The following is a 23,896-nucleotide window of genomic DNA, read 5'->3' on the forward strand; positions in this document are numbered from 1 at the left end:
AGACTGGCATGCATATGTGTGCGCGCGTACACACACTTTTCTTTAAGATGTGCTGGTTCTCAATATGGAAATTGCACAGAGAAAACTTCTCCAGGACCCACCAAGCTTCAGCAGACCAGTCTCATTAAATGCCTGGCCCCTGGTCTAGCTTGTGTTTCAGCGCTCTCTGGGGTCAGGAATCAAGGGGGCATGGGAAGGTTGCAGGAGCTCCCACTGTGGTTGAGGAGCTGAGTGGGGCTCTGCACAGGCAAGCTGGGAATTGCCTCTCGTCTCTCCTTACCAGATCTTGAAGGGTGAAGGCCATCAGCTTCTTTTGCAGGGCTTCCACCAGGGCCATCTCGATGGCATCCGAGTCATACTGGGCCTGGCAGTTGGAGCAGGCCCAGGTAGGAAGCACAGAGCCATCCTGGGAGGGAAGGAGAAGAGAGAAAGCGATGACTGTGAGAGGGCTTCAAGTTGGACAGGCTGAGCAGGAAGCCTAACCCTAACCCTAACCCAACAGATTAAAAACATAATAAAACATCAAACATTAAAAACTTCCCTAAACAGGGCTGCCTTTAGAAGTCTTCTAAAAGTCAGATAGTTGTTTATTTCCTTGACATTTGATGGGAGGGCATTCCACAGGGCAGGCGCCACCACCGGAGCTGGACCTCAGGCTGAACGATGGAGGTGGAGATGCTCCTTCAGGTATACTGGGCCAAGGCTGTTTAGGGCTTTAAAGGTCAACACCTTGAATTGTGCTTGGAAACATACTGGGAGCCAATGTAGGTCTTTCAGGATCAGCGTTATATGGTCTTGGTGGCCACTCCCAGTCACCAGTTTAGCTGCTGCATTCTGGATTAGTTGTAGTTTCCGGGTTACCTTCAAAGGTAGCTCCACGGATAGCACATTGCAGTAGTCCAAGTGGGAGATAACCAGAGCATGCACCACTCTGGCAAGACAGTCTGTGGGCAGGTAGGGTCTTAGCCTGCATACCAGATGGAGGTGGTAGACAGCTGCCCTGGACACAAAATTGACCTGCCCCTCCATGGACAGCTGTGAGTCCAAAATGACTCCCAGGCTGCGCACCTGGTCCTTCAGGGGCAGTTATGCCATTCAGGACCAGGGAGTCCTCCACACCTGCCCCCTGTCCCCCCAAAAGAGTACTTCTGTCTTGTCAGGATTCAACCTCAGAGAGCCACTGCCACCCAGAGTAGACAGTATGGGGCTGCAAGGATAAACAGCCTGAACAAAAGCAGAGAGGGGAGGCTGTATATTCTTCTATCGCCTGTTCTCTAAACTAAAAAGCAGTGCTTTGGAGTCAATCGACGATCAGGACTTAGCTGGTACCTGAGAGAGGGCCGGGTCCTTGCAGAGGTCCAGGTCTCGGCAGAAGTTGCAGTTCCTGCAGATCATCTCTGGGATGACGTAAGAGCGACAGGGGTCCCGGAACTGGGCCTCTTCTGAGAACTCCCCCACTTCAATCAGGCGGAGCAGGTCCCGTTTCAGTTTGCTCACCTGGTTGGCGATGTTTGTGTCCAGAGACAATACCTTTAGGGGTGGGAGGGCAGAAGAGAAACAGCAGATGAGCCAACTGGGCTCTTACAGAGTGAGGTGGGAGGGAGCAGGAGAGAGAACAAGGCCCCATTGTGAGATCACAGTTCATCCATCGCTGACATGGTCACAGCTGTCTCTCCCCTCTGCCTACAGTGATGCTCACCTTGCAGACGTACTTCACAAACTCCAGCGCTGGATTGTTGAGCATCAGGTGGGAGCCGGGCAGAGCAGGGAACATCTCGGAGGGCTCCGTGGTCTGTCGGGAACCGGTCACCTTCTTCTGCACCTTCTGGGTGATGGTGAAGAAGCTCTGGGTGAGCTCGTTGGTGACGTACTCCTGGGAGAAGGTGATCATGCCTGAAGGGGCGGGAGAGAGGAAGAAGATGTATCTGAAAATGCGCTGCGGCTCAGAAAATACCATATTTTTCCATGTATAGGACGACCCTTATTTTTTTTAACCCGAAATTAAGTTGCTTAGCTTTATGGGGGGGGGGGGTGTCACTTCCGCCAATCGCTCACCTGCCTGCCCACCGCTGCCGATCGGACACCTTGCCACAGCTGCCAATTGGCTACCCGCTTGCTGCCACCAACAACCCACCCACCCTTCGCCTGACCAGTTGCCGCAGCCAATCGCCAGCAGGCCTTGCTGCAACCACCAATCACCCGCCCAATCGCCGCTGCCAATCTCCTGCTTGCTGCTGCCATTAATTCTTATTTTTGTAAATATTTTATATTAATATTCAATTAAAGACATTCCAGTTAATAATAAATCAAATTGAATCTTGCCACATTAAAACATAAACAACAAAACCGAATTAAACAATTTCGGGGTGGGGGGGCTGCTGCCATTAATCTGCATTTACTATCTGTGTATAAGACAACACCCAAATTTTGCCTATATATTTTTTTTAAAGCAAAAAGCATTGTCTTATACATAGAAAAATACGGTAAATAACAAAATCCCTATTTCACAGGTGGGGAAACCAAGACCTGGCCATAGTGATCTGCCTACCCCTTCAGGAAATTGTCCCTTTGTTTTAAATTGTGGATGTGGGTTTTTTAAAAAAATGTCAAAGTTACCTGCATGCACGAAACAGGAAGAAGCGACTTGCCTAGCAGTCATAATTAAAAATACTTCCAAGATTTATAGAGTGTTGTTCAAAAGCCCTACCTATAAGGGTTTGGTCGGGCAGCAAAGGGAAATGGGAATTGGCCTAAGGTTACCTCCATCTCGATTAATTCACGGTGGAGGCAAGATTTGAGCCAGAGACCCCCAGGACTGGGCTATCTCACCCAAGGGTGCAAGACCAGGGAGGGACGTGGCTGGGTACTCACCAGGCATGACACCTGCCTCTCCCACAGGCTCCTGGGAGACCTGGCTGCTTGCTCGCCTCTTGATGGGGGTGCTCCCAGGAGCGCTCCGACGCATCTCTTCCTTCATGCTGTGGTAGACAGCAACGATGTATGCTGGGGAAATGGCAATGGAGTCATGAGAGGACAAGTAGAGACACGTTTGCCTCAAACTCTGCTTGCAGGGACCTCTCTGGCTCCTCCCAGCCCCACCTGCTTCACCCCCGTTTGTGAAAAAAATGGCGGGCACCTGAAGGGTCAAGCATATCCCCTCCCCGCATGCAACTGCTTTCCCCTAAGCAGGGCCTTCTTGGGAGCCACAGCATGAGCCTCCAGTTGTTTTTGGACTACAATTCCCATCATCCCTGACCGCTGGTCCTGCAAGCTAAGGATGATGGGGGTTGTAGTCCAAAAAACCCAAAAACAAACCACAGCTGGAGACCCAAGTTTGGGAAACCCTGTCATAGTGGTTAGAGTGTCAGAAGAGGACCTGGAAAAACACAACCCAGGTCACTGGGTGATCCAGTTACTGCCTCTCATCACCACCACGAGCTCGCAGGGTTGTTGTGGGGGATAAACGAGGGAGAGAACCATGTATGTTATCTTGAGTTCCTTGGATGGAAAGGTGGGAAATAATGCAATAAATAAGCAAGCATGCAAGTCATAGGGGAAACAGGCAGCAAATGGGATCTGAGCAGACTCTGGGATGGTTGCAGAACTTGAGGGAGGAGAGGGGCTCTCAGTGCTAGAAGCGAAACCCTTTGTCCTCCTCCCCCAGATAGGATTCAGCTTCAAACACTGGGGCAAACCTAGGAGCGCTGCCTCACCAGACACGATCATGAGGAAGTAATTCTGGCAGGAGGCTGCTTGGGGCAGGTACTGCATGATGTTCCAATTGTTCTCCAGCAGTTCTTCCACGCCATTGTCCTCTTCAGCCCCTTCTTCCTTCTCCTCTTCTTCTTCTTCTTCCTCCCCTTCACTGCCTTCGACGGAGACTGCCTGTTTATCACTGATCCCCTGCAAGGAGGGGACGGAAGACAAGATGCAGACAATATGGCAAATGCCCTCTTCCCACACGGTTTCTGGACCTGGGGCAGGGAACCCTTTCTCAGGCCAAGGGCCGCCTTTGTTTCTGGGAAACCTGCCGAGGGGCACATGGCAGTGGTGGGCGGGGCCAGAGGCAAAAGTGGGCGGAGCAATAGACTTCAAATAAATAAATAAATCTTTTGTATAGTAGGCTAGTTGCTACAAACACAACTCCCTATCCTCCATCTAGAGAAGGAAGGGCAATGTTAGAGTTCAAGGACATATTCCAGCCAGGGGGAAACATTGGAGAGGGGTGTGTGGCTGGGGAAGTAATTGTAAAACCCGGAAGTAATTGTTTCCGTTTTCGAATGTGCCTTGGAAGTTGAACGGTTTTCACCACTGAAATTGAAATTCTCCCTTTGAGTTGTCGAACGTTTCGGAAGTCAGACGGTCTTCCGGAACAGATTACGTCTGACAACCGAGGTACCACTGTACTCCCCAAATGCGCCTTCTTTGCTGGTTTTCTTACCTCCCCGTAGTGGATCTGGGACGGCACTTTGCCTTTGATCCCGCCGTAATTAGCTGGGTCCATCCACAGCAAGAACTCCCAGCAGCGCGAGAAAGAAATGGTCAAAGAGTGGAAGATTTCTCTCGAATGGATGCTGGAAGAGGAAGGAGGGTGAGCCATGCAGAATCTCTCAGGGAGGAAGAGAGAGATCCCTCCGCAGCCCCAGATGGAGCCGTCAGGAGAACAGCCACAATGTGACTATGAGAAAAGCTAGCCGCCAACTCCCTTGACCAGAAGCAAGTCTGTTGTGTAGCAGCCATGGCCCTGAAGGGACACGAGGCTACAAGGAGCATGGGCTGGCAAGTCCGGGGTGCCTTTATCACCCTCCCCATATTAAAAGAGAACTGGCATGGTGCAGTGGTTAGAGAGTTGGACTAGAAGCTGAGAGACCCAGGTTCAAATCCCCATGAAGCTCCCTCAGCCTAACCTACCTCAAAGGGTTGTTGTGAGGGCAAAAGGAGGAGGAACAGAACTACTACCATTTTTTATGTGCTGTTAGCTGCCCAGAGTGGCTGGGGAAAGCCAGCCAGATGGGCAGCGTATCAAGAATGAAATGATGATGATGATGTATACCTCCTTGCGCTTCTTTGAGGAGAGGAGGGGTAAAATTACAACGAAATAGAAACAAAATGAAAAAGGTCAGTCTCCTTTCATGGTGGCTAACAAGTGGAAACCAAGAAGGAAATTAATGGAGCGAAGGAGACTAAGGGAAGATTTAGACTAGGCGCAAAGCCAAAAGGCACGTCTGAACACAGGGTCCTTCACCAGGCATTTGAACGTCAAAAGGGGGGGGGTGGACACTTGAAGGGGTTCTAGAAGCACCTGTTGGTGATGTACTCTACATAGGCCAGGGCATCTTCGATGCGCCGCTTCTTGGTGCATAGGATGATGCGGTTGAAATTGGCGTAAACCACCGAGGAGCCGAGGCGCTTGAACTCTGCCACCAACCTGGGGAAAAAGAGAGTGTGGAAGGTGAAAAGGAAGGAGAAAAGGGGTAGCTGATGTTGCAGTTGTATGCTATGTACAAGTGGTGACCTGGGACAAAAATGTGGCATGCGCGTCTCTGACCCCCAAAAAGGAATGTGGATCTGATGCAGGGTTCCAGCCCTCCATAGGAAAGCGGGCTCTTGTGGGCTTGCTCAGTGGAAAATTTAGGAGGTAAAAAGTCACCAGTCCCAAATCTGGTGGGCTTTTTTTTGTGTGTGTGTGGGGGCTATATACCAGGGGTCCTGAGTCTGGAGAAAGGAAAAGATATCCTTCCCTCCTGAAACCGTCTGATACAGGGAAGGGAGTTTTAAACCTCATTATGCACCACATCCCACAAATCTAATCCTCCTATTTAGGACTTGAGCAGCCAATTCTCCCTCCACTACTCTGCTTTCTCTATAAGTTTTGTTGTTGTTGCGGGGGGGGGGGGGGAGGTTGTAAAAAAAAAAAATCCACCAGGTTGAGGTCCACCCAAACATGCTGATATTAACCTGCATGTTTAACTTAAAAAGATGTACTGATGGTTATTATATATTTCATGAGAGTTGATGGTGGTTTTCATTTATTATTATTTCTTTTTCCATTCTTAAAAAATGTATTTATGGTCCTTCTATTTTCCCTCCCCTCTCTGTTGTTAAATTTGCGCATAACTGTATGATACATAAAATATGTTTTTAAAGAAAAAACATTTGCACATCAGAAAGTTTGTAATGATAAAAAGGGATTGCTGAGCACGGCAGAGAGGACCACCTAGTGGGCTAGTCCAGGATTACAGAGGCGAATAAGTTTTTGGATGTTTTTCACACCACCAGAAATCAACCACCATTGCTTGGGAATCCATAGAAACAATTTTTGGGGGGAACATTTGAGCCTGCCATCTTGATTCAGAATGGCACCTGAAGCAATACATCCGTACATCAAAACTCTCTCTTCAATCGCAGGAAGAGATTGCACCAAATTGGGTGGTGAATATCTTCAGAGGTGTCTAAATCACTGCAATTCAGAATGGTTTGGGTCCACCACCTTGATTCAAAATGGCACGTGATGGGTGTCCAACCACAGCCAAAAAACAATCTCCTCCAGATTTGTGCCAAATTTGGCAATGGTATCACAAGAGGAGGGACAGGGGTGGCGCTGTGGGTTAAACCACAGAGCCTAGGGCTTGCCGATCAGAAGGTCGGCGGTTCGAATCCCCGCGACGGGGTGAGCTGCAGTTGCTCGGTCCCTGCTCCTGCCAACCTAGCAGTTTGAAAGCATGAAGTGCAAGTAGATAAATAGGTACAGCTCCGGCAGGAAGGTAAACGGCGTTTCCGTGCACTGCTCTGGTTTGCCAGAAGCGGCTTAGTCATGCTGGCCACATGACCTGGAAGCTGTACGCCGGCTCCCTCAGCCGATAAAGCGAGATAAGTGCTGCAACCCCAGTGTCCGTCACGACTGGACCTTATGGTCAGGGGCCCCTGTACCTTTTTATCTCAAGAGGCATCTGAATGCGAAGAGGAGAGAGGAACAAACCACTCCCCAAAATGTACAATAGGCAAGTTGGCTATCTATATTTTTTATAAACACACACACAAGAGAAAGAGAGAGAGAGAGAGAGAGATATGGACTCACTGGAGGAAGAGCTTCTTCATCATGCCGTGCAACATGCGGTGCAAGGCAGGATCGTAGAGCAGCGAAGTCGGGGAGCGCAGCCAGCGGTAGAAATGAATCACCTGGTTGTCGGCGTAGACGTTGTGGTACTGCGTGATCTCCTTCACCCAGCCAACCACCACGCTCTTCAAGACCCTGTGAGCGAGCAGAAAGGTGGAAGCTGGCCACTAGATCTACAGAGCTGCAACTAGAAATCCCAGAAACCCAAGCAATTTCTCTTCTGACGCCATTGCTGCTTTCCACTGTCTGCCCATTCTTCTATTTTTCCCCGATGTACCGTATTTTTCGCCCTATAGGACGCACCTTTTCCCCTCCAAAAATGAAGGGGAAATGTGTGTGCGTCCTATGGGGTGAATGCAGCTTTCGCTGAAGCCTGGAGAGCGAGAGGCATCGGTGCGCACCGACCCCTCTCGCTCTCCAGGCTTCAGGAAGCTATCCGCAAGGCTTCAGGAAGCTATCCGGATAGCAGCCTGTTCTGGGGGCTGGGCTTCCCCCGCCCCAGCCCCGCGACTGGGGGGGGGGGGGCGGGAAATAATTTTTATTTATTTCCCCCCCAAAAAACCAGGTGCGCCCTATGGGCCAGTGCGCCCTATAGGGCAAAAAATACGGTATCCAAAACCGAAAAGGTGGTTGGTTAGTTCCTCCTCCCTCCCAAACCCTTTTTCCCTTTTGTGCTGCATCTTATCAAAATGGAAGTCTGAGGGTCCCTTAAAAAAAACAAAAGTTTTCCTTTTAAGCTACAGTCATATCTTGGTTCTCGAACTTCATCAGTTCCGGGAGTCCGTTCGACTCCCAAAACCAAAAACCAGGGCACGGCTTCCAATTGGCTGCAGGAGCTTCCTGCAGTCAAGCGGAAGCCGCGCTGGATGTTCGGCTTCTGAAAAATGTTCGCAAACCGAAACACTTACTCCCAGGTTTGCGGCGTTTAGGAACCAAATGTACGAGTACCAAGTCGTTTGAGAACCAAGGCACAACTGTATTTGTAAGCAGTTCTGGGAGGCTTTTACAGCTGAAGAACAGGGTTTTTTCCCCATTAAAAAAACCCCCTATAATCTCCCAAGCCTATGGCAGTCTGGAGAGCCAGTGGGGTGGGATACCTCACATATTCCACCACCAGGGGTGGCCAGCTTGTAGGGGACAGGGCAGGATTCCCTGCAAAGCCAAGCCACGGGCCAGACCTGAACGTGTTGGAGCAGAGGGCTGTTTCGTCATAGCTGGCCAGGGTGCTGGTTGCCTGGTTCCCCGTGACCATGTCCTCCAGCGACGCCGGCTGGATCACGTCAAAGCTGATGCACATACTGGAGGCCCCCTCCATGTCGTTGACGTGATGCGACTGCAGGACGGTGTTCACTGCCAGGCTTTGGATGTCGAGCTCCACGCAGACTGCAGTGAAAAGAGTGAGGCAGGGTCCTGGGTTCAAGGGCAGGAAAGCCCAGAGCTGCATCGCAAACCCTGGCCAAAAGGAACATCTCTCTCACCATCCCAAGGGGAAAGGCTTGCTATGAATGAAGACCTCTGACTACTAGAAACTAGAAGGGAAGCTAATAATAATGATGATGATGATGATGATGATGATAATATAATCATCATCATCATCATCATCATGATAATAATGATAATAATAATTTATTATTTATACTCCACCCATCTGGCTGGGTTTCCCCAGCCACTCTGGGTGGCTTCCAACAGGAGACTAAAAATACATTTAAACATCAGTCATTAAAAAACTTCCCCAAACAGGGCTGCCTTCAGATGTCTTCTAAATGTCATATACAGTGGTACCTCGGGTCAAGTACTTAATTCGTTCCAGAGGTCCGTTCTTAACCTGAAGCACCATTTTAGCTAATGGGGCCTCCTGCTGCCGCCGCACCGCTGGAGCACGATTTCTGTTCTCATCCTGAAGCAAAGTTCTTAACCATAGGTACTATTTCTGGGTTATCCGAGTCTGTAACCTGAAGCATATGTAACCCGAGGTACCACTGTAGTTGTTTATTCTTTTGACATCTGATGGGAGGGTGTTCCACAGGTCGGGTGCCACTACTGAGAAGGCCCTCTGCCTGGTTCCCTGTAACCTCACTTCTCGCAGTGAGGGAACTGCCAGAAGGCCCTCGGCACTGGACCTCAGTTCTGGGTTGGATGATGGGGGTAGAGACGCTCCTTCAGGTATACAGGATGGCATACTGTCATTTGGGAGATGGCGCTTACTGAGAAACCCAACATGAAAACTTCAAGCGACCAGAGTCCATGAAAAAGAAAACAGAGACTTTCATGGTGAACTGGTTGCCATGTACTCAACATATGAACAATGACTCTGCAGGACAAATTGGACCTGCCGCGTTCCCTGATAGGTGGTTATGGCAACGCCTTCCTTAATGCTGGTATTAGCAACCCTCAGAGACTCGTCAGGTCATCTTCTAATATTCTGTTTGAATATTTGAACACCCATGGAGCAGAGAACTGCAGTCCTGTCTTTCTCGTTGCTCACCTGTGGAATAGCAGCCCGGGTTATTGATCTCGACGGAGACCCTCTCATCGAACTCCATGACCAGGCGGCTGTCGTCTGCCTCCTTGCCCCCCAGGTCCGGGCGGGAGGTGGGAGAGAGCCACAGGAGGTGGTTGTGGCGGTGGAGATGGCGGGAGAAGAAGAGGTCCGTGCCAAAGGTGGAGATGTCGTCAGGGAGGTTCCCGATGGGGATGTGGTAGTACCTGGGCAGAAGAGAGGGGTGGAACGGGGAGAAGACGATCTTCAGAACATCAGCCAGAAGCAGGATTGGAACTGCAGAAACAGGCTAACTGCCTTAACCTGGACTTTTTTTTAGGAATTCGGCATACTGATTCAGCCGCCACCACCACGGCCAGCACGTCTCACCCTTCTGACTTAACCAGTGCTTTTCCCCCTGGAAAAATAGGTGCCAGTCCTCACCATGGTTACAGGAAATGCCACACTTTTTTAACAACAACAAAAAAGAGGTGCTGGTACTGTGTGCCCTGGAGTACTCCCTGAAAAAAAGCACTAAACTTAACTATGAAAGTTAGAGATCAAGAAATGCAGGAGCGGAAACCTTTTGTTGAATATTTAAAGAACTACTGTACACATGCTAGAATGTACTTTGGATTTGTTTTTGTTTTCTTAAGTTTTTATTTATACTTCTCAAATTTATACTTTTCATTAATTTTACAATCATGTTAACATTTCAAAGTTTGACACCCTTCCCCCTCTTTCTGCGTTCCCTTAAATTTATTTTTTAATATCTTCTGCAAATACAAATTCATTTAATTTGCCCATTTAACTATCTACTTTAAATATAAACTCTTATGAAACTGCAGGTTATTACAACAATCCTGCCGATGTTTTTATCCGTTTGCAATTTATCTGTGAATATTCAATAAACTGCCTTCATTTGTAAAAAGTTTGTTATCTTGATTTCTTATAAAATGCACGTAGGATTTGAATGAAGAACAGCAGTTAACCATAATGTGGAATAGGCAAGGCACAGAATATCTACAATATGCAGCAAATTTAGAAATTACGGGGGGAACCATGGAGGGGAAGTCGAAAGAGAAGTGGATGTGTATTTGGAAGTTTGCACCATCTTGTAAACTTTTGGAATTTAGAAATAAAATATAAAATAAAAACAAGACCCTTGCCGTTTCCCAGAACCCGTGTGCCTGTGCCGCTGCCTGCCCCACCTGCTCATCTCAAAGGCCTGAGAAAGGCAGGTGTCCAAGCTGAGGTAGCGCCGGATCATGTGCCGTGCAGCATGGCGCTGCCAGTCCAGGATGCTGTAGTTGACGTCGTCGGCCACCTGGACGGGAACCAGCGGGAACTCCTCCAAGACGGGCATCCCTCCGACCAGCCTCTTCAAGTCCCAATTGGACTGCACGGCAATGAGGGTGGGGCCCCGGCGCTCATCCTGAGATAATAGGGAGACAGCGGATGAACGCAAAGGATGGTGGCATAAGGCAGGACGGTGCCCTCAAGGGATGCGGGTAGGGGCTTTCCCAAGAGCTGGCAGCAGGGTAGATAAAAACCAATTAATTTTTTTTAAAAAAATCAAGAAGATCAGATTTTTAAAATTTAAATTGGATTTTAAAAATAAATTAATTTTGAAGGGAAAATATTTCCAAAGATAGTTTTCTATTTAAGTTACATTATAGTTCAAAGGCTATTCATCAGGAAATAAGGATTTGTTTTAAGTTTTTCATGTGTGCTAAAACTCAGTCTGCTTTTTTTTAAAAAAACCCACATCAGCTAACAAACAAGGATATATATGGTATCATGTTACTGATTTAGTTAATTAAATGGTTTAAATTGTTATTAAGGAAATTGTTTTTTTCCTCCCAATAAAGTACAGCAGAAAAGTTCTCCAAATATAAACATAGTTAACTCATTAAACTTCACAATAATTTCATAATTATCGGTCTATGTATTTTGAATAGTATAACCAAGTCAGTGTTTTTTGCTATAACTGTAAAAGCTACTCTGAAAATGTATTATTCCAAAAATGAAACCTTCATCTGGTTGCAAATATTAAGATTATAACCAGCAAGAATGAGTCTTTATGTAAAAAAACCCCCAATTTAAATCAAGTCTTAGTGACTAGTGATTTAAATCGATTTGATTTAAATCGAATCCACCCTGGCTGGCAGCAAGCAGGGCTAGCTTTAGGGTGCCCACACTGAGTGCCATGCTGCAGGGGGCACCACAACAGTGCTGGAAAATGGAGTGCAAGAGGCAGGCACTGAATTTTAGCGCCGCTGGAATTGGAGAGCCCAAAGTCCGCCACTGCTGGGGGGCTCAGGGTTGGCTAAGGAACGGAGGCGAGCGCTGGATTTCCCTGCTGTTACCTTGTAGCCCAGCAGGAGGCGCTGGATGGCCCTGCAGACGGTCTTGAGGTCTGTCTCCGCTCGCACCTCGAAGGCGTGCTTGTTGGGCGGAAGGAGTTCCTCGCCCACCTTCGCCACCATGGCGCTGTGCTCCGCCGAGTACATGTTGTTGAGGTTGGGCATCTGGTTGCTCCGCACCTGGAGCCGAGGGGAGAGAAGGATGCTGGAGACACAGCTGCAGGTAAAGATCTGGCTCCGTGAAACCATCTGGATGAAAGGACCCTCAGGCGGGGAAGCCGAGGAATCTGCAGCTGCCAACCGGGCTTCTAAAACCGCAGAACCCAATACCCATAGAAACCTGATTTCCCCCTTTTTAAAAATAAGTATTTTTTACTCATTTTTGCCTTCAACAATTATCATCACAATTAAATCATATACACACAGGATTCTCTGAATCTCCAGATTTCCCTACATCATTATTCTTTTCCAACTGCATCTTATAATGTTCTTTATATTTTCTTAATACAGTCAAACCTCGGATGTCGAACGTAATCCGTTCCGGAAGCCCATTTGGCTTCTGATCGGTTGCAGGAGCTTCCCTGTACTCAAGCAGAAGCTGCATCGGACGTGTGGCTTCCAAAAAACGTTCAAAAACCAGAACATTTACTTTTGGGTTTGTGGAATTTGGGAGCCAAAATGTTTCAAAAAGGAGGTGTTCAGGAGCCAAGGTTTGACTGTACTCCATTCTCACCATAGTTCTCACTTGTGTTTTCTAAAATCCTGCCAATGTTTTTAATTGTTTACAGTGTCCTTTTAAATAAAATTTAATAAAGATTGGGGAAATTTTACAAGTTGTTATCAGAACCCTGATTTCCACCCAGGTAAAACAGTCCATTCTGAGCTGAGCTGAGCTGAGAACAGATCATTATGTGAATGTGGGTTTTTGTCATGAACTGAATGGAAGACTATGAGACCTGCGGGTGGCGAGAAAGTGTGTGAATCCAGCGGTTTGTTTTTGGTTGTTAGCTTGTTAATGTTGTTCGTATCGTTTTGTGGATTACGAGTGCTGTAATGCTTTGAGAATTTTACAATGTGACTTTTCTTGCGGTTGTGCTGTTTAATAGTGCTTTATAGAAGGGAGTTGTTTTACTGAGGATTTGTTATTTTTTAATATACAGTGGTACCTCCGTTCTTGAACGTAATCAGTTCCAGAAAATTGTTCGAGTTCCGAAACGTTCAAAAACCGAGGCGCAAAGGGCTGTCTGCAAATTCAATTGGGAAAATTGAAAAACACGCAGCGCAAGCCATCCCACAACGGAAGCATCTACTTCCGGGTTTTCGGCGTCCGGATTCTGAAACGTTCATCAACGTTTGAAAACCGAGGTATCACTGTATACAACTTATGTTGCAATTGTGATGTTCTGCTATGTTGATATTTACTGTACGCGAGCCGCTTTGTGACTCAGGTGAGTGAAAAAGTGGCGTAGAAATATAATACAGTGGTATATAATATATATATTAATAATAATAATAATAATAATAATAATAATAATAATAATAATAATAATAATAATAATAATAATTTATTATTTATACCCCGCCCATCTGGCTGGGTTTCCCCAGCCACTCTGGGCGGCTTCCAAAAGAATATTAAAATACTATGATACATCAGGTTACATACGCTTCAGGTCACATACTCCGCTAACCCAGATATAGTGCTTCAGGTTAAGAACTTTGCTTCAGGTTGAGAACAGAAATCGTGCTCCGGCAGCGCGGCAGCAGCAGGAGGCCCCATTAGCTAAAGTGGTGCTTCAGGTTAAGAACAGTTTCAGGTTAAGAACGGACCTCCGGAATGAATTAAGCGTTTAACCCGAGGTACCACTGTAAATGAAAGGACAATATTTCAATGAGTGTCAGCAAGCCCCACCCCCCTGGCCTCCGACCTTACCGTGTCAAGCACAAAAACAGATGCCTTCCGCTGAGATGGGATGAAGAGGCCAAACAGTGCCTTGTTGCCTTGGGAGTTGTGGTACAGGTAGATGTGCCGGATGCTACCTAAACAGACACGGAACAGAGCCTCGCGTTAGAGAGCAGGAACTGCCTTCCTAGTTCTTGCCAGCCACCTGAGTATCGGGGGCGAGTCTTCTTACCTGGCTCCAGGTAGCTGAACTGGGCCAGGGAGCGCATCTCGAGGTGCTCCAGGTTGAAGGTTTCAGCCTCCCGGCCGGTGAGGTGCCTTACCAAGTTCCTGTTGACCATGCAGACGCAGCCCAGGCGGATCAGGGCCCGCAGAAGTAATGGGATCTGGGCAGGGAGGAGAAGAGGAATCAGAGGTTACACCAGGGGTGAGAAGAACTGGCAAATCTTCTGGCAGGGTAGGATCTACTGGTAAATCTCCAGCTATGATCTGAAGTCAACCGGCAAGGGTATCTGGCCCCAGAGCTTTTTTTCAGGAGGCACTCAAGGGTATACAGTACGGGCATCTTTTATTCTTCTTTTTCTAGAAGAAAAGCCCTTTGGTTTTTAAAAACCCGCAGTACGAGAACTGAAGTTACAGGAAACCAGGAAACCAGGGTGGATAAAAATCAATGTTGTTTTTTCAAAAAAAAAAAAAATCCAAAAAAATCATTTTTCAAAAATTTAAATTGGATTTATTTACATTTAAATTGGATTTAAACATAGTGAACTACCCAGAGCAAGATGCTCCGTGCTACTGCCTCAGAGGTTTCAAAAGGAAAGCCAAGGAGGATGCGGAATGCAGCAGGTTTCACCTGTGGCTTCTGCCTAGGTAGAGGATTTTGAAACGAGAAGCCTGAAAAAAACCATTTATGGAAGGCAAGTGAAGAGAAAGCATAAATGACACAGATGGTAGTATTTTCAAATCAACTTCAAGTCTCAAAAGAAAGAAAAAGGGGTTCTAGCCAATTCTATTCTGAGTATACCCTCCAAATTTACTATATTACATGCCCTTCACCCTAAGGTCTCAGGGCAGGTCACATTAAAACACAAAAAACCATTTAAAACAATTATAATCACAGGAATAAGGCGGGTCTTATAAATATACACCTCAAGTGTCAATTGTGTCCATTGAGTCTACTCGGACTAGCATGGGGTGCAACCCTACGTCTCATCCCCAGACCTAGAGCTCCCCTTTTCCCGCATCAGACCAGCCAAAGGGAGTTAGTTACCTGGGTCTCGTATACCCCCTCTATATCTGGGGCAGAGAGGCTGGCGTTGATTTCGTTGATGTGCTCCTGGTACATTTCCTCGGGCACAGAATACTCATAGAGGTTGTAAACCAAGTTGGAGCGAGGAAGGATCCTGTTTACCTGCAGAGATGATAACAAGGACTCAGGTGAGACCCCCCTCAAGTCTATCTGCACCTGTTTTTACCATGTGGGGCACGGATGGGTAGGTGGAAGGGTGGGGACAACCACACTCTCCTTTCCTTGTCATAGTAGTTCGGGGTCAACTGGCAACTCTGCCCCAGAATTGTAGACATCTCTCACTGGCTTCAAACGAAAAGCCTTTCGCTTTTGGACTAACCTGGCTCTGAGTTGCCAAAAAAGTCATGTGCAGTCATACATTATAACTCTTGAATACTTCCACGCTGTTTATTTAATATGTCTATATATTGCCTTTCCTCCAGTGAGCACAAGGTGACGTACATGATTCTTCCCCTCCCTGTTTCATCCACAAAAGAGCCCTGTGAGGTAGCCTAGCCTGAGAGGCAGTGACTGGCTCACCGTCACCCAGTGAGCTTCAGGGAGTGGCTTCAGATAACCCAGTCAGATGGGCAGGGTACAAATAAAATACCGTATTTTTCGCTCTATAAGATGCACCAGACCATAAGACGCACCTAGTTTTTGGAGGAGGAAAACAAGAAAAAATAATATTCTGAATCTCAGAAGCCAGAACAGCAAGAGGGATCGCTGCGCAGTGAAAGCAGCAATCCTTCTTGCTGTTCTGGCTTCTGGGATAGCTGCGCAGCCTGTATTCGCTCCATAAGACGCACACACATTTCCCCTTACTTTTTGGAAGGGAAAAAGTGAGTCTTATAGAGCAAAAAATACGGTAATAATAATAGTTGTTGTTATTATTATTATTATTATTATTATTATTATTATTATTATTTGGCTGAGTGAGGCCTTAAACCCTGGTCTTCCAAGCAATTAGTCTGACACTCTAACCAGGACACCATACAGGCCCTCATTTTGTCCGACACAGAAATCTGAGCATTTTGCGTGAGTAAAACCTGGTTCTAAGAAGCATTTCGCTCATTCTAAAAGGGAGGGGGGGAAATGTTTCACAGGAGTTCTCCTTGCCTTCCGGTGTTCCACATTCCGCCCCCTGCCCCCCCCCCCCCGCGAAAAAATGAAGTTTTCAGTGTAAAAGGAAAAAGTCATAGGATGAATATTGATCCAGAGCAGATTCCAATGTATGGTTAGCAGAGTAAAAACTTAAACAGGATTCCCAAAAAATAGACCAGAGGCGATTGTATTTCATCCATCAGAGCTTTACTGCTACTGAAGGCAAATAAGCATAATGGTCAGAAATCCAATACATTCAGTATGGACATCCATACTGTCCATAAGAAATCCAGTTGCGGCAGACTTAACTTAAACTAACAATAACTTATAATAAGTCACCACACCAGAAGGAAATAGAAAGAGAAAGTGAAACCCAGGCTTCTTCTAGCCTTACTTTTATAGTCAGCATAACTTTGACAGAAAGGATAAGAGAACTACTGCAGTTTAAACCAGCTGTACTCATCTTCTCTGAAGGTATAACCCAAACACCATGAACCTTCTGCTTGCCTCTTTCACACAGAGCAGCTTCCAGAAGCTTCTTGAATTAAGTAGAATAGGAAATATCTCTACACATCAGATCAATACTTTCTGCACTAAGAAATGCAAACTGACATTAATACCCTACTTTTCTTGGACCAAATCACTTGCGGCAAACAGGAGATTACCGCAGTACATTTACTGCTCTCCCAAAGGACTAACTCCACGCACCTTCCGATACGCAGTGCTCTCTTCAGGTTTAGGGACGCGCTGGTTGACGTAGAAAACACGAGGGACATTCAGCTTGAGGCAGTGAAGGTCGCTTCCAATGACGGCCCACAGCTTGAAGAGGCCTGGCTGGCTGGTCTCGGCGATCTGGGGAAGAGAGATCACATCAAGGTGGGCTTGCAAAGGCAGAGGGAGGCAAGGAAGCCGCCTGGACTATGCGGAGGCTGGAAGCACAACCCAGGGGGCAGCCCTTGATCTCATCCGGCGTGAGGGAAAGGCTTGGAAAGTGAGAAAAAGGTACAGAGGCTGTGGCATTTGCTGGTCTTTCAAAAGCTCATTAGGGCAAATGGGGTACGGCCCCAACTTCCACCTCCCTGCCTTCTTTCTTGCAAGCAGTCCAGGGAGTGGTCCTGCCTGTCAGCTTTCTCCACCTCCTTAGCCCTTGGAGAACAGGGATGGGGAGGCCCACGGGTTCAAAAGGGTTGGGAACCCCAACGCATTGCTAGATTTTGCACAGTAGGAGATCATATCACTGGTAGCAACCCAAACACCTAAGAAAAAGCAAGAATGAAGAACCAAGAGTAGTCCCTGCCTTCCACTGGAGGGAACCATCATGGGAATCGGGGAGCGAGACAATATTAGGATATAGTTACGTTCCACCTTAAAAGGGACAGGCAGGACTATTGTGTGTCACATGCCTGTTTACATTTCCAGCACAGTCTACTGGGAACTTCCGTTTTGTATACAGCTTTTGAGTTACTGCTGTTTTGCTGGAGACGAAGGGAAGCAGACATGTTTTCCTTTGTTCCTAAACCATGCTGAATAAAACGCTTGTAACTATGCTTACACACATCTCTGTCCGCCTCTTCTACTGTAAGAAGATTTACGCACTCTGCTGATAGAGCATGCATGGGTCTCTAAACGTATCTGAGGCTTGTGTTGCTAATTGATGCTGTTCCAAGGGAGACCGGCTGCCAGCCGGTGGCTGGAGCAAGCTGGGGGCCTGCCAAATGCCACCGTCTCCCCGGCAGTATGCCAACAGTAATTGGGCTAGCACAAGGATTAGCACCAGAGGTGCCAACTCGAGCAGAAGGTTTTTTGGGGGGTGATGTTCGCATGTGTGTGCAACGCCAGGAGGTGGAGCCAAACATGGTAGCAGCGCGGCTTCAATGGCTGGTTCCTCCTCTCTGGCAGTTAGCCTCCTCCTGCAGCTGCCACCACCGCGAAGAGCTGCCAGCCACCGAAATCGCACTGTGCTCGGCTTCACAATTGGCCTCTTCTGCCTTGATTCTTCTCAATGTTGTGGGGGGCTCCCCAAAATATTTTATGGGGGAGAGCCCTTTCGATAACCCAGATGGAAATTCCCAGGTGTCAAAAAAGGTTATTTATGTATGCTACTACTGCAGCCCGTGTTTTGTTAGCCCCCAAATGGAAAACGAGCGAGATCCCAACCAAAGAAGAATGGCAACTTATGCTGATGGGATATGCGCAACTTGCGGACCTAACATATCAAATACGAGAACAAGAACAACATAAATTTAGAGAAGACTGAAAAATGTTTATTGAATATATGGGGGAAATTGCGTACATTTGAAAACGGCAGCATTATGATAAATTCAACAGTGTAAATGGATAGGTGTAATAATGGAATACTGAATGGTTTAGTTTATGTAAAATATGCAGGGATTTATGATATGCAAAATGAACCATGGAAAGGGAAGTAGGGAAGTCATTGATTATTTTAAGGATGCTTAAATGAATATGATTACCACTAACACAACGGGGTCCCCTTCTCTTGCATGTGTCCCTCAAAGTCCCTTAATTTGTTCGAGAGGGTTGGGGAACCCTCCAAAAAATATTTGGGGTATGTGTGTGTGTGTGTGTGTGTGTGTGTGTGTGTGTGTAAAGCAGGTTTAATTGCTCAATGAGAAATCCTTGTGGAACATTCACCATAGCACTATGTTGAACACAACCCAGCATCTTTATTATTTATTTCATTACGTCCCACCTGTCTTCCCTGAGGACTCAAAGGCAGCATACGTGGTTCTATGTCTCCTGATTCAACCACAACAACCCTGTGAGGTAGGTCAGGCTGAGAGACAGCAACTGGCCTCAAATCGCCTAGCGAGTTTCATGGCCAAGTGGGGAATTTGAACCCTAGTCCCTCCCAGATCCTAGTCTGACACTCTAACCGCTATGCTGCACTGGCTCTCTATTATCTACCTATGCCTCTGTGCATCTGACTTTATAGCATGCTCTGCCAATGGCAGTCTTAAACCCCACCCCTGGCAAAGAGCTCCCCCTGCCCCACAGTGCTCCTTACTTGCACGATCTGCCAGGGCATGTCCAGGATGCTGCGGGCCGTTTTGCTCAGGTAGCTGCCGAGCCCCATGGAGGGCCTTGCCCTGATCAGCCCCCCGCCCAGGACCGACTCGCCATCTGCCAGCCGCCGCCTCTTGCGGCGCTCCTGGCGCTGGCGAGCCTGAACCTCCCACTTCTTCTTGTGGTAGCACAGCCAGACCAGGCGTTCCTCCTGCAGGAAAGAGTAGGAAACCGGCAGTGACCATCGGGCAAACCAAATTCTAACTTTCTTCAGCTTGGGTGGAAAGTCAAATTCTTCAAATCGGAAATGGTGGGAACAAATGGCAGGAATCCTGAAAACGTTGTGCAATCTGTAATTTCTGATGGAGTCAGCATTACGCCAACATGATGCCATTACACATATCTATACCGCACACACTTGTGAAACACAGACCGCTTATAAACGTCATCTCCAACTCCTCGAAAGATTCCATCAATGGTGTCTCTGAAAATTTTTAGTTACAGATAGGTAGCCGTGTTGGTCTGCCATAGTCAAAATAAAAAAATCCTTCCAGTAGCACCTTAAAGACCAACTAAGTTAGTTCTTGGTATGAGCTTTCGTGTGCATGCACACTTCTTCAGATACACTGAAACAGAAGTTGCCAGACTCTTCTATATAGTGAGAAGGTGGGGAGGGGTATTACTCAGAAGGGTGGTGGGAATGGGAGATTGGCAGATAGCTGAGATGAGCCTGTTGACGACTCTTAACAACTGTAATAGGTCTTACAGGAAAAGGCAAGGGGTGAGAAGGTGAGAAATGGCTTAGTCATGTATAATGAGATAAGAATCCAATGTCTCTGTTCAGACCAGGTCTCTCCATGGTTTTAAGTTTGGTAATGAGTTGCAATTCAGCAGCTTCTCTTTCCAGTCTATTTCTGAAGTTCCTTTGTAGTAAAACAGCTACTTTGAGATCTTGTATAGAATGTCCTGGGAGATTGAAGTGTTCTCCTACTGGTTTCTCTGTTTTGTGATTCTGTTTTACTTAAAACCATGGAGAGACCTGGTCTGAACAGAGACATTGGATTCTTATCTCATTATACATGACTAAGCCATTTCTCACCTTCTCACCCCTTGCCTTTTCCTGTAAAACCTATTACAGTCGTTAAGAGTCATCAACAGGCTCATCTCAGCTATCTGCCAATCTCCCATTCCCACCACCCTTCTGAGTAATGCCCCTCCCCACCTTCTCAATATATAGAAGGGTCTGGCAACTTCTGTTTCAGTGTATCTGAAGAAGTGTGCATGCACACAAAAGCTCATATCAAGAACTAACTTAGTTGGTCTTTAAGGTGCTACTGGAAGGAATTTTTTATTTTGAAAATTTTTACACATCACTTGGGAACAGGCGAACTAATGCCAGGAAGAAGTAAAGATCACCAGTGTTGAAGCAATGATTCTTCAACATCAACTTTGTTGGACTGGCCATCATTATCGTCTTCCAAAGCAACTACTCTATTCCAAACTTAAAAATGAAAGGTGTAATGCTGGTGGTCAACAAAAGAGGCTTAAAGACTCTCTCAAGGCAAATCTTTTAAAAATGTAGTATAAACACCGAAAATTGGGAAACACTGGCCTGAGAGCACTTCAATTGGAGAACAGCCTTTACCAAAAGTGTCATGGGCTTTGAAGACGCTCGAACTCAGGACGAAAGGGAGAAACATGCTAAGAGGTAGCCACGTTTGGCAAACCCTCACAGTGATCAACTCCCGGAAGGACATGTGGATCCAGAATTGGCCTCCACAGTCACTTATGGACTCACTGTTAAGATCGTGTTCATGGAAGACAATCTTACTCGGCTACGAGTGATTGCCAAGGAAGAAGAAGAGCACAGATCTATGGTGTGACAGCGTTTGGAGCTTTTGTTTAGAGAAAAGGCACGCAAGTTGTGGCGTAACAGGAGCCGATAAAATTCCGCATGGCGTGGAGAGAACGGATAAAAGAAAAGCTTTTCTCCCTCTCACAACATGGGCGCATCCAATGAAGCTGAATCAGGAAAGGAAGCCCTAGTGCATAGCTGCAACTATGGAATTTTCATCAAGTCAGATGGCTTAGACAGGTAAACCTGTCAATGGGTTCTAACCCCGACGGCTGCATTCTACCTCCAATGTTGACGGCAATATGCTTCTGAATACCAGCAAATGGAAATCGCGGTAGGGGAGTGACAGCTGTGTTCAGGTCCTGCTTGTGGATTCCAGAGGAATCTAGTTAGCCCCTGGTTGACCAGGACGCTCTACCAGTCGAGCCACTGACCTGATACAGCTGGCTTTTTTTAAGGTTCATATACGGTAGAATGTTGCTGCTTCCCCATCGTCCAGCCCCAGCCCCAGAGCAATCCTTTGTTCCTCTATTTAAATGAAGTTCTCTCCTTCTGCTACCTTACCTTGGTGGTTCCAGAGGGAGGTGGCGGGCCCAAGATCTCCCTCCAGGACTGCGTTAGTTCCGAATTCTGGGACTGCTGCTGGCTCTCCTCTGCTGTAGGGATGCGTTTACGTTTATTCGACACGGGGACCCCCGGCTGCAGAGACTTGGCAACCCCAAAATCTTCCATGTCAGCCACCTGTGTGGAGGGCGTGCCCTCCTGGATTACGCTGGCAGAGACCTGCGAGGAAACACCGGAAGGTGGGGAGTACAATGATGGAATCCTCCTTGACTGAGCAACCCAGTTACCCACAAAAACTGCCCGTGGCCTCCACCTTCTTCTCAGGTCTGGGATAAAAGTATGTTTTACCTGCAGATGCCCATCTCAGAAAGCACCGGTTTATTTTTATTACAAAAATGAAAAACAGCCTCAAGGGACTGCCATCTTAAACAAAGAACAGATGAGATGTAAAAATCAAACTGACCATTTTGAAATCTATATACAGTGGTACCTTGGTTCCCAAATGCCTTGGTACTCAAACAACTTGGAACCCAAACACTGCAAACCCAGAAGTGTTCTGGTTCGTGAACTTTTTTTGGAAGCCGAACGTGCTCCATTTTGAGTGCCATGCTTTCAATTTGAGTGCCACGCTTGCATTCTGAGTGTTACACTGAGGTTTGTCTGTTTTTGCTATTTATTTTATCTTTTTGCAGCTTTTTGTTTTTGTGGAACCCAGTTCAGCTACTGATTGTGTGACTGCAGTACATTGTTTATTGCTTTCATTTTATGGATCAATGGTCTCGTTAGATAGTAGGATTCATGTTAAATTGCTGTTTTAGGGGTTGTTTTTAAAAGTCTGGAATGGATGAATCCATTTTGCATTACTTTCTAGGGGAAAGCGGGCCTTGATTTTGGAACGCTTTGGTTTTGGAATGGACTTCTGGAACAGATTACGTTTGAGAACCAAGGTACTACTGTACAAAGCAATTAGAAGCCAGGACTATAATTTATGCACATTTATTTGGGAAATAAGTCCTAGTGAACAAAGTAGGAATTACTTCCAAGTAAACATGATGAGGCAGACATTTACTACAACTGATTTCATTTGTGTGCATGTGTAAATGCATTTTAATTAAAAAACTGGATTCGTTCTTTTAATCCACCCTGTGTAGGGAGAGCCCTGCGCCTCTTACCTGTCTCTTGCCCTCACTTGTGAACAGCTCACTGATTTTCTTCTGCTTGTACATGTCATTCTTTTCCAAGAGCTTCTTGTGGAGCCAGTCGGGGTGTCGGACGCGAGGAACGGGGTTTTTTACCTGATGGGACACCACATTTGTTATTTATTTGGGAGGCTCCCTCTGACTTTCATTCTGCCTGATCCTGCAAGGATACTACTGTTTTTGACCAGAAGCAGAAGGAAACTAGCTATGCTAGAACACAAGACACTTGCACTGACAGTGCTGACATCCAAATCAGAGACCCGTAGTGCAGAAACCCCAGCTTCTTAGCTTTCGTTTGTACAACCCCGGTCCCCAAAAACCAATCACAGAGGAGTAGAAATGTTTTAAATAATTAGCTCTGGAGTCCCAGGTGTGCTCTGAGGAGTGCACAGAGCTCTCGTGCATTTGGAAAAGGCTAGGGTCAGTTCCATGCAGGAAGGTTCTACCTTTCTGAAATGAATGGGAACACTCAGGGAGCTAGCTCAATTTTGGAGCTTTGAGTTTTTAGCTAGCTATTGGACCAGAGCAACTAAGTGTGAGAGTTCTGCGGCCACCTCCTGCGCCTCGTAACATCCTGGGGCAGCCCACAGCCCTTTAGCCGCCAACCCGACAGTTTACCTGCTGCAGGGCTGCTGGGATGGTGATGATTTTCTGAATTGTGCTGCCCAGTCTCTCGATGTAATAGTCCCAATCCAGGATCTACAAGCAGAGAGACAGGGTTTGGGTCAAGTCCAAGGCTGGGGACAAGAGGTGTGCCACAGTCAGCCTCGAGTCACAAACTGCCGCAGGACAGCCCCACACTGCTTACCGTCCGGATGTCAAAATCCTGCAGGGAGGGGCTCTTGAGCCATTTCCGGAGATAGTGCCTGCGGACCGAGAGCTCAGCCTGGAAAATGGCCAGCGGAATGGCCCTGGGGAAAATAAATCAAAACGCATCACTTCTATTTCCAGAAGAGGAGCGGCCTTGTCAGTCTGTTGCATCTTAAAGACTATATGG

At 47.0% G+C, this 23,896-nt stretch overlaps 1 protein-coding gene across 2 annotated transcripts in view; it reads right to left on the reverse strand.

Annotated features, from left to right (window-relative positions):
* Window positions 1–23,896, reverse strand: part of POLE (DNA polymerase epsilon, catalytic subunit) — a 54,454-nt gene that overhangs the window by 1,956 nt on the left and 28,602 nt on the right. For both annotated transcript variants that reach the window (XM_083478399.1, XM_083478400.1), the window contains 21 exons: window positions 23,708–23,810; window positions 23,518–23,598; window positions 22,873–22,995; window positions 21,701–21,919; window positions 19,283–19,492; window positions 16,963–17,106; window positions 15,133–15,273; window positions 14,095–14,248; window positions 13,893–13,999; window positions 11,966–12,142; window positions 10,808–11,031; window positions 9,603–9,823; window positions 8,296–8,500; window positions 7,079–7,252; window positions 5,303–5,428; window positions 4,442–4,574; window positions 3,714–3,903; window positions 2,872–3,003; window positions 1,700–1,893; window positions 1,330–1,530; window positions 281–406 (listed from right to left, as the gene is read on the reverse strand). In XM_083478399.1, the coding sequence (XP_083334525.1) occupies window positions 281–406; window positions 1,330–1,530; window positions 1,700–1,893; window positions 2,872–3,003; window positions 3,714–3,903; window positions 4,442–4,574; window positions 5,303–5,428; window positions 7,079–7,252; window positions 8,296–8,500; window positions 9,603–9,823; window positions 10,808–11,031; window positions 11,966–12,142; window positions 13,893–13,999; window positions 14,095–14,248; window positions 15,133–15,273; window positions 16,963–17,106; window positions 19,283–19,492; window positions 21,701–21,919; window positions 22,873–22,995; window positions 23,518–23,598; window positions 23,708–23,810 (3,385 nt within the window). The remainder of the gene's footprint in view (window positions 1–280; window positions 407–1,329; window positions 1,531–1,699; window positions 1,894–2,871; window positions 3,004–3,713; window positions 3,904–4,441; window positions 4,575–5,302; window positions 5,429–7,078; window positions 7,253–8,295; window positions 8,501–9,602; window positions 9,824–10,807; window positions 11,032–11,965; window positions 12,143–13,892; window positions 14,000–14,094; window positions 14,249–15,132; window positions 15,274–16,962; window positions 17,107–19,282; window positions 19,493–21,700; window positions 21,920–22,872; window positions 22,996–23,517; window positions 23,599–23,707; window positions 23,811–23,896) is intronic.

Source organism: Podarcis liolepis, assembly GCF_965112155.1.
Source record: "Podarcis liolepis genome assembly, chromosome: 15".
Classification (NCBI taxonomy): Eukaryota; Metazoa; Chordata; class Lepidosauria; order Squamata; family Lacertidae; genus Podarcis; species Podarcis liolepis.